The sequence below is a fragment of the Ahaetulla prasina genome, chromosome 7 (genome assembly GCF_028640845.1).
Source record: "Ahaetulla prasina isolate Xishuangbanna chromosome 7, ASM2864084v1, whole genome shotgun sequence".
In the NCBI taxonomy this organism is placed as follows: domain Eukaryota; kingdom Metazoa; phylum Chordata; class Lepidosauria; order Squamata; family Colubridae; genus Ahaetulla; species Ahaetulla prasina.
The window spans coordinates 99,589,134-99,599,802 of NC_080545.1; the positions used below are offsets into that span (position 1 = coordinate 99,589,134).

The window sequence follows — 10,669 nt, forward strand, 5'->3', positions numbered from 1 at the left end:
TATCATCAGTGCTAGGAGGAGGTGGGGTTTGCTCTCTATATACAGCTGGCTATATAAACAGGGAGTCAACCTCTAACTACAGGAAACAAATGACAAACGCAGCACCAACATGTTGTAACAAATCCTGCAAGCCTTGCATTGCAACAGCACAATGCTTTTTTGATTGATTTAACCAAAACATGAAAAGCAGCAAGTGCTACCCCGAAACCATTCACTGATTCATTAATTTTTTTCAGGAAAGCAGCTGCTTAGTCTTGCAACACGATGCAAGATTCGTCACCTTGGGAATCTTTGTTTTTCTGAGGAGTTTCGCAAAAGCCTCCAGAGGCATCTTGGCTGTCCGGACTCTGGTTGAAGGGCTGCTTCAGGGCGGCTGTGCCTTCTGGGCTCTGAGGAGGATCTTCACAATCGCTCGCTGCCAGGTGGGGTTGCTTGAAAGAGGTCACTGAGCCACAAGAGAAAACAGAGAAAAAGGACACTGGAGGACAGAAGACCTCCTAGTAAAAGACAAAACCAGGATCCCATTGCAAACCCAGACCCTGCCCTTTGCAAACCGCAAATGATGGTTTAGTGCGGCCACTGCAGATCCCCACAGAAGCCTCCCCTATCCTATCCCCTTCTCTCCCTCAGCCTTGCCCCACAGAAGCCTATCCTATCCTATCCTATCCTATCCTATCCCCCTCTCTCCCTCAGTCTTGCCCCACAGAAGCCTATCCTATCCTATCCTATCCCCTTCTCTCCCTCAGCCTTGCCCCACAGAAGCCTATCCTATCCTATCCTATCCTATCCTATCCTATCCTATCCTATCCTATCCTATCCCCTTCTCTCCCTCAGCCTTGCCCCACAGAAGCCTATCCTATCCTATCCTATCCTATCCTATCCTATCCTATCCTATCCTATCCTATCCCCTTCTCTCCCTCAGCCTTGCCCCACAGAAGCCTATCTTATCCTATCCTATCCTATCCTATCCTATCCTATCCTATCCTATCCTATCCTATCCTATCCTATCCTATCCTATCCTATCCTATCCTATCCTATCCTATCCCCCTCTCTCCCTCAGCCTTGCCCCACAGAAGCCTATCCTATCCTATCCTATCCTATCCTATCCTATCCTATCCTATCCTATCCTATCCTATCCTATCCTATCCCCCTCTCTCCCTCAGCCTTGCCCCACAGAAGCCTATCTTATCCTATCCTATCCTATCCTATCCTATCCTATCCTATCCTATCCTATCCTATCCTATCCTATCCTATCCTATCCTATCCTATCCTATCCTATCCTATCCCCCTCTCTCCCTCAGCCTTGCCCCACAGAAGCCTCTCTCCCTTACTCCACAGAAGCTTCCCCTATCTTATCCCCAAATTTCAAGTTTGTAGGCTTTACGGTTCTGGAGATTTCGAAGCATGAAGCTGTAAGCACCTAGCCTGAAGATGACGAATGGGATTTCGTCGAAACGTCGCCAAGACACTTCCAATTTTATGCAGGAGAAAACCCGAATAACCAAAGACCTACATACAAACACCCGCGAAAACCTCAGAATATATACCTTGATGAAGGTATCTTTTCTTTTATGTACACTGAGAGCTTTTGCACCAAGACAAATTCCTTGTGTGTCCAATCACACTTGGCCAATAAAAAATTCTATTCTATGTATGTATGTATATATGTATACACACACACACACACACACACACCTGTACCCATAGATACCCATACACAGACACATTAATCACTGTTCCTTTTAGCAAAAAGAGTAAAGTTGGGAAAACTAAATATAAGTAACAAAAGTATAAAGAAATACGGAAGAGTGCAGTTCAGTGCCCAGGTTGGCCTTTCATGCAAAGGGACCGTTGTCTTCCTGTTGCATTTACATCTCACTATCCGAAGCGACTCTGGGGGGGGGCTCAACAGTAATAAAAGTCAAAAAGGGATTTTAATGTCCCTGATCTTTAAACTTCAAGACATCCCATTAACAAGCCTTTGCCTTTAAGACAGGGGTCTCCAACCTTGGCCACTTTAAGCCTGGAGGACTTCAACTCCCAGAATGCCCCAGCCAGCTTTGCTGGCTGGGGAATTCTGGGAGTTGAAGTCCTCCAGGCTTAAAGTGGCCAAGGTTGGAGACCCCTGCTTTAAGATGCCTTGAACCGCCGTTTCTCACGCTTGGCAGCCTTACGCTTGTGGATTCCCACGCCCAGAATCCCCCACCCTGCACGCAGGGGACCATAGGACGTGTAATACCCCCAATATCTGGAGGGCGCCAGGTTGACGATGGACGGGTTGCAATGGATTTCCCCCCCCCCCAACCCCACCTTTCCTCCCAAAGAAATTAAGTTTTTTTTTCCAAAATCCAGATAATAATTCTGCCCGGATGGCCATCCTTTCCCAGCTCTAATTAGCAATGAATTACACTTTAATTTAAATGAAGCGACTTGGACTTACTTTGACCTCCGCCTAAGTTGCAAAATAAGCCACCGCTCCTTGTTTGCAAGCGCACCACAAGCCGCCCCCGCCCAGCCAGCGCAATCATATGTTGAAAACTTCAACCAACGAAACCCCGCCTCTTTGCGACTGATGGGTCTCTCCGGCCTATGGCAGAGCTCGCTCCTTATTGCTCCTCCCCCTTCAAGCTGAAGACTGGCCTGGTCCGGACCAATGACAAGGCGCTCGCAAATTGGACTCCTCCTTTCCCCCAAAGGGATGCAGAAGATAGAATAGAATAGAATAGAATAGAATAGAATAGAATAGACATTGGAATGAAAGAATAGAACAGAACAGAACAGAACAGAACAGAATAAGAGGAATGAAGAAAGAATAGAATAGAATAGAATAGAATAGAATAGAATAGAATAGAATAGAATAGAATAGAATAGACATTGGAATGAAAGAATAGAATAGAATAGAACAGAACAGAACAGAACAGAACAGAACAGAACAGAACAGAATAGAATAGGAGGAATGAAGAAAGAATAGAATAGAATAGAATAGAATAGAATAGAATAGAATAGACATTGGAATGAAAGAATAGAATAGAATAGAATAGAATAGAATAGAATAGAATAGAATAGAATAGGGGCCGGGATAGCTCAGGCAGTAGAGAAGCCTGTTATTAGAACACAGAGCCTGCAATTACTGCAGGTTCGAGCCCGGCCCAAGGTTGACTCAGCCTTCCACCCTTTATAAGGTAGGTAAAATGAGGACCCAGATTGTTGGGGGGGCAATAAGTTGACTTTGTAAAAAAAATATACAAATAGAATGAGACTATTGCCTTATACATTGTAAGCCGCCCTGAGTCTTCGGAGAAGGGCGGGGTATAAATGTAAACAAAAAAAAAATAGAATAGGAGGAATGAAGATAGAATAGAATAGAATAGAATAGAATAGAATAGAATAGAATAGAATAGAATAGAATAGAGGAATGAAGATAGAATAGAAGAATAGAATAGGGGTCAGGATAGCTCAGGCAGTAGAGAAGCCTGTTATTAGAACACAGAGCCTGCAATTACTGCAGGTTCGAGCCCGGCCCAAGGTTGACTCAGCCTTCCACCCTTTATAAGGTAGGTAAAATGAGGACCCAGATTGTTGGGGGGGCAATAAGTTGACTTTGTAAAAAATATACAAATAGAATGAGACTATTGCCTTATACATTGTAAGCCGCCCTGAGTCTTCGGAGAAGGGCGGGGTATAAATGTAAACAAAAAAAAAATAGAATAGGAGGAATGAAGATAGAATAGAATAGAATAGAATAGAATAGAATAGAATAGAATAGAATAGAATAGAATAGAACAGAATAGGAGGAATGAAGAAAGAATAGAATAGAATAGAATAGAATAGAATAGAATAGAATAGAATAGAATAGAATAGAATAGAATAGAATAGAATAGGAGGAATGAAGATAGAATAGAATAGAATAGAATAGACATTGGAATGAAAGAATAGAATAGAATAGAATAGAATAGAATAGAATAGAATAGAATAGAATAGGAGGAATGAAGAAAGAATAGAATAGAATAGGATAGAATAGGAGGAATGAAGATAGAATAGAATAGAATAGAATAGAATAGAATAGACATTGGAATGAAAGAATAGAATAGAACAGAACAGAACAGAACAGAACAGAACAGAATAGGAGGAATGAAGAAAGAATAGAATAGAATAGAATAGAATACAATAGAATAGAATAGAATAGAATAGAATAGAATGAAGATAGAATAGAATAGAATAGAATAGAATAGAATAGAATTTTATTGGCCAAGTGTGATTGGACACACAAGGAATTTGTTTTGGTGCATAGGCTCTCAGTGTACATAAAAGAAAAGAAAAAAGAAAAAAATACCTTAATCAAAGGTACATTTACAACACAAATGATAGTCATAAGTTGCAATTTAACCCTTAATGATAGCAACAAAAAGTTACAGTCATACAGTCATAAGTGGAAAGAGATTGGTGATGAAAACGATGAGAAGATTAATAGTAGTGTAGATTTAATAAATAGTTTGACATTATTGAGGGAATTATTTGTTTAGCAGAGTGATTTTATTTATTTATTTATTTATTTATTTATTTATTTATTTATTTATTTATTTAGCAGAGTGATTTTATTTTATTTTTTATTTATTTATTTAGTCACACAGTATATAGAAGCATAAACATGAAATAATTATACAATATAGAAGCATATATGTAAGTATGAGTATGTAATAACTATATTAATTGGATATAACGAAAGGAAACAATAGGACAGGAATGGTAGGCACGCCTGTGCTCTTATGCACGCCCCTTACAGACCTCTTAGGAAAGGGGGAAGGTCAATAGCAGACAGTTTTTGGTTGAAGCTTTGGGGATTTTGGGAAGAGACCACAGAGTCAGGTAGTGCATTCCAGGCATTAACAACTCTGTTACTGAAGTCATATTTTCTGCAATCAAGATTGGAGCGGTTCACATTAACCTTAAATCTATTGTGTGCTCGTGTATTGTTGCGATTGAAGCTGAAGTAGTCTTCGACAGGAAGGACATTGTAATAGATGATTCTATGAGCCCCCACCCCCGTGTTTGGGCCCTGGTCAAAGTCTCCTTTGAGGTCCCAAAGGTGCTTTTTTTTTTTCAAGAGGCAACTGGACATTTCTTGTTTGTTTGTTTTTCTTTTGAAGATGTTTGGCTTCTCATCCAAAGAAGCTTCTTCAGCTCTGACTGGATGGTGGGGAAAGGAAGGATTTATATTTCTTGCAGCCAGCTGGTCCTTTTAGTTATACCAACTCTGTTGTTATTATTATTATTATTATTAACATGCTTTGCCCAGAACAAGAAGCAACAATTTTGTGCTTCCGCCTTTTTCCTCGGGCAACTATTCTCTCTTGAGCTCTTGTCTTTATAAAGAGATGATCAAGCAAGATGTCCAAATAACTGCATCTTAGGTTTTAACTTCATTATTTATATACAAGGCCAGAGAAGCTTTTAAAAGCTAACATTGCAGAGGCCTTTAGGGCTGCATTTCCAAATTAATGCTTAAAAACCCAAAGGAGAAAGTTCCAAAATAAAACAGGGCTTCTGCTGCCCTATACTTATTTGTTTGTTTGTTTGAATTTATACCCCGCCCTTCTCCGAAGACTCAGGGCAGCTTACAATGTGTTAATATAAAATAAAATAAAATAAAATAAAATAAAATAAAATAAAATGTAATATAATATAATGTAATGTAATATAATATAACAACAGAGTTGGAAGGGACCTTGGAGGTCTTCTAGTCCAACCCCCTGCCCAGGCAGGAAACCCTACACCATCTCAGTCAGATGGTTATCCAACATTTTTTAAAAAATTTCCAGTGTTGGATCATCCACAACTTCTGCAGGCAAGTCGTTCTACTGATTAATTGTTCTAACTGTCAGGAAATTTCTCCCTAGTTCTAAGTTGCTTCTTTCCTTGATCAGTTTCCACCCATAAGCAATAGTCTTCATCCTATTTGTATATTTATATACAAAGTCAACTTATTGCCCCCAACAATCTGGGTCCTCATTTTATCTACCTTATAAAGGATGGAAGGCTGAGTCAACCTTGGACCTGGTGGGACTTGAACTTGCAGTAATTGCAAGCGGCTGTGTTAATAACAGACAGACTTAGCCTGTTGAGCCACCAGAGGCCCTTGTAGCTGGTACAAAGCAATGCCACGCAGTGGTAGGCTTCAAAATTTTTTTACTAATGGTTCTGTGGGTGTGGTTTGGTGGGTGTGACATGGCTTGGTGGGCGTGGCAAGGGAAGGATAATGTAAAATCTCCATTCCCTCCCCACTTCAGGGGAAGGATACTGCAATATCCCCATTTCCTCCTGATCAGCTGGGACTTGGGAGGCAGAGAATAAATGTGGGTGGGGCCAGTCAGAATTTTTACTACCGGTTCTGTGGGTGTGGCTTGGTGGCTGTGGCTTGGTGGGCGTGGCAAGGGAAGGATACTGTAAAATCTCCATTCCCTCCCCACTTCAGGGAAAGGATACTGCAAAATCCCCATTTCCTCCCGATCAGCTGGGACTTGGGAGGTAGAGAATAGATGGGGGCGGGGCCAGTCAGAATTTTTACTACCGGTTCTCCGAACTACTCAAAATTTCCGCTACCGGTTCTTCAGAACTGGTCAGAACCTGCTGAAACCCACCTCTGCCGCTACGCCTACTTGGCCTGCTGCACCACAGCAGGGGGGGAATGTTTTCGGGGGGACCAGGCTCCGGAGGCTTTTTTTGAGCCTCTGGGGGGGCGAAAACAGCCTCCCCCGGGCTCCGGAGACTCTGGAGGCCAGAAATGGGCCCGTTTCAAGACTTCCAGAAGGCCCGTTTTTTGCCCTCCCCAGGCACCGCACGGGCCCTGCGCTTACCTGACATCCAAATCAGGCCGCATGGAGACTCCTGGAAGCTTCCTGGGTTCAAAAACTGGCACCACCTGTGCTCCACCCCCCACGCATCCGTGCGTTACCCCCTGCCCCCTCTGTGCAAGTGCACGCATCTCCCACATGCACCCCACCCCCCTTGTTGTGTTTGCGCCCCTCGAGCCAGGCCTCCTGCCAGAAGGTGACTTGGAAAGTGAGGGGGAAGGGCCATCAGGACTTACCTCTGGAGCACCGGCTTCCCTGGATCAGCTCCAGGAGCCAGAGGCAGGCCAGGTGGAGGAGATAATGAGGCCTCCATCCCCTGACTCTTCCCCCCCCCCCCCAGGCTACGCCTCCAGACCCAGCTGATGGCAATCAGGCATGGCTGGACCCTAGGTTTCGTAGGCAGGAGAGGAGAGAACAACAGAAGCAGGGGTGGGGCAGGTCTAGGAAGTGCTGAGTCATGGAGCCACACCCCACAGGATATAAAGGCAGTGAGCACTGCTGTGTCTCTTCGTAGCAGGCAAATCAACTGATTAACTAAGAGCTGAAGTTTGTTCCTGAGTGACTGACCAGCGTCGAGGGAGATATCAGAGAACTTGGCAGATGTTCGCTATTCTGCTGCCAGAGCTGATAGTGCCGGCTAATTAAGTCATCGCTCGGACGGAGGCGAAGGAGGACAGAACACCCCTGCTCATCCCGAAAATCAGCTGTCGGGCAGGAGGTGCATGCATAGCATGTTCAGTGGAGCTGAGCTGGGTGACGGCTCGCGTGCCCGCAGAGAAGGCTCTATGTTCCAGCTGTGGCCCGTGTGCCATAGGTTCACCATCACGGGTATAGGGTCTCCTGCTAGAGCAGGAAACGGCTAGAAGACCTCCAAGGTCCCTTCCAGCTCTATTCTATGATTCTTCTAGGTCGGGTGTCAACCTGTGGGCCGGATGTATCAGATGCAGGCTATGCCCGCCCCAGCTCCGGGAAGGGAAAAAACGTGATACGTCACATGATGCCGCAAGTTTGACACCCGTGTTCTAAGTGCTAAATTAGTAACACAGTTGTTAAGCAAATCTGGTTTCCCCATTGACTTTGCTCATCAAAAGGTCAGAAAAGAGGATCAGATGATCTCAGGACAATGCAACCAGTGGCGGGTTGCTCCCAGTTCAGTCCGGTTCTTGCGAACCAGTAGTAAAACCGGTGGGAGGCTCCACCCACCTGCCCCGACGTCATCATGGACGACCTGCGCATGCGATAGTAGAGTTAAGTAGAACCCACCTCTGAAGGCAACCATCATACGGTCAACTCCCAGGATTCTCCAGCCAACCAACATTAAGAAATGTGGACTTCAACTCCCAGAATTCCCCAGCTAGCACTTTCAGGCGGGTGGACTTCAACTCCCAGAATTCCCCAGCTAGCACTTTCAGGTGGGTGGACTTCAACTCCTAGAATTCCCCAGCTAGCACTTTCAGGTGGGTGGACTTCAACTCCCAGAATCCCCTAGTCAGCATCTACACCAAGAAATACCGCTCAAAATTCTGTCTTTCTCTCTCTGCTTCCTGGAGAAGTTATTCCAGGGAGAGAAAAAAATTGGGCTCGTCCGGGATTTGAACCCGGGACCTCTCGCACCCTAAGCGAGAATCATACCCCTAGACCAACGAGCCAGCTGTTTCAGATGCCTTCCAGATGTTTGCTTCAGACAGTCGGCTAATTAGAGGCTCAAATTTCTTTCTTGGCTCATGGCAACCAGTAGAGCCAGTGATGTGCCAAGTTCATGCGCTTGTTGCCTGCACATTTTTTGGAGAGAAAAATTCTTAACTCTTTACTGGGATTTGGACTGTCAACCAAGCACATCATCCAGGAAAGTTTGAGCATGATGAGAGACTGCATAAACATTTAAATTTATTTACGTAAATAAATGAATTGAAATTTATTTCGTTGCATAAACGTTCAAATGCAAAAGTTTTAAATTTTGCTGGAGATACTTGGGAAGAAATATGCTACCGCATCTACAGTTTTATTAAATGTATCTGCCACTCAAGTCCAGTGACTCTGGGGTAGGGGATTATGGGAGAGGGAGTCCTTCTAACATGCATTCAGATGATGGCCCTGCAGCCCCAACTATTCTTTCATGAGGATTTTTTTTTTTTGTAAAAAAACAACTCAATCAAATTTATGGACCAGAGGAAAAAAAGTAGTTCCCCTTTAGCAGACACAATTGAGACTGGCAACTTGATCATTAAATGAAACTGTCGCTAAGTGAAACCCAAGGAGTACCATGGCAATTTGGTGGTGGCTCCAAAGGGAGCAAGAGGGATTACTTAGCCTACTTACTTGCAAAGCAAGTAGAAAAGATTTATAAGTACTACTGGTTTAGTGATGATAGAGTATATGGATGAAGGGTTTTCGGAAAGTTATCAAAAGGAAATAGCTAACTTAACCGCAGAAGTAAATAATTAGAATAACAGGAAAGTTCCTCAAACTCCAATGATAACCATAGCATAACCACCCAGAGGAGGTTTCAGAGTAAGGATTTAAGCTGCAAAATAGCTGTTGTTCATCACTTAAAGACCCCATAATTCTTTGAATGGTGGAGTTGGAGCAACTGAATGGAGTTGAGTGTTTACTGGCCGGATGCCCTTCCTGTCACCAATGCAGAGTTTTTGCAGCAAATATATTCTCATTGTGCCCAGAGAGAGAAATATCTGCCTCTACCTAGGATCGAACTCACAGCCTCCTGATTGTGAGGCAAGAGCTCCACCTCTAGGCCACCACACCACTCAAGTTGCAAAATAGCTGTGTCGGAAGAAAAACCCAGTCCGGTTCCAAGCCAGGAGAATAAAAACGCTGGAAATAAAATGGAGGCTGGCTACAAGGAAATGAGGCCTCAGTTTTCTTGGTTTTCCAGAAACTTCAGTGGCAGCAGCATGTTTCTGGGGTGGCTGGCAAAATACCGGAGTCAGAGGATGGATTTTTATAGGGTTTGGGAGTTTGGTGTTTGAGATGCTCCAGGGGGTTGTGCAATGTAGTGAGCCTTGTGTCTTTTGCTATTCTAATGGCGATGGGTTAATCCTTGTTGTTAGTTGCAAAGTCATGTCCGACCCATCGCGCCCCCATGGACAATGTTCCTCCAGGCCTTCCTGTCCTCTATTAATCCTATTATGTTGTAAAAGTCCTGTCCTGTCCTTAGAATTTGGGTGGGGGGAATGTAAATGGCTTAGGACCCGGGTACTTACGAGACCGCCTGCTGCTACCCTATGCCTCCCACCGACCCGTACGCTCTCATAGAGAGGGTCTCCTCAGGGTGCCGTCCGCCAAACAGTGTCGGCTGGCGGCCCCCAGGAGTAGGGCCTTCTCTGTGGGAGCATCGACGCTCTGGAATGAACTCCCCCCTGGCCTACGTCAAGTGCCTGATCTTCGGACCTTCCGTCGTGAGCTAAAAACATACTTATTTATTCAAGCAGGACTGGCATAATAGTTTGATTTTAAATTGGGGTTTTATTAATATTCTTAAATATTTTAAATTTAATTTTAATTATTAGCCGTTTTTGTAATTTTGATGTGTTTTAATTTGTTCTAATTGTACATATTTTGTATTTTATCTCCGGCTGTACACCGCCCTGAGTCCTTCGGGAGAAGGGCGGTATAAAAATTCAATTAATAATAATAATAATAATAATAATAATAAATTCTTATTCTGCCTCTTTTAATATCCTCCAAAATATTTCATTCTCTAGAAAGGGGCAGCTTCCCACAGCTGCAAGAGGAAATTGTTAGTTACAGGTGGTTTTCCTGAGAAGTAACAGTAGTACAACAGGAAGCAAAGCACATGT

The 10,669-nt window shown here is 43.7% G+C and overlaps 1 protein-coding gene and 1 non-coding gene across 4 annotated transcripts in view; both read right to left on the bottom strand.

The window, feature by feature from the left end:
• LOC131201862 (F-box DNA helicase 1-like) overlaps positions 1 to 2,505 on the bottom strand; it is a 38,347-nt gene extending 35,842 nt beyond the window's left edge. For all 3 annotated transcript variants that reach the window (XM_058190176.1, XM_058190175.1, XM_058190177.1), the window contains exons 1-2: positions 2,441 to 2,505; positions 281 to 445 (exon numbers count right to left, since the gene is read on the bottom strand). In XM_058190176.1, the coding sequence (XP_058046159.1) occupies positions 281 to 445; position 2,441 (166 nt within the window). In that variant the 5' untranslated portion in view covers positions 2,442 to 2,505. The remainder of the gene's footprint in view (positions 1 to 280; positions 446 to 2,440) is intronic.
• Positions 2,506 to 8,428: 5,923 nt separating this feature from the next.
• TRNAP-AGG (transfer RNA proline (anticodon AGG)) lies at positions 8,429 to 8,500 on the bottom strand. Its single transcript has one exon. It is a non-coding gene; the product is annotated as a tRNA-Pro (tRNA).
• Between the last annotated feature and the right edge of the window lie 2,169 nt (positions 8,501 to 10,669).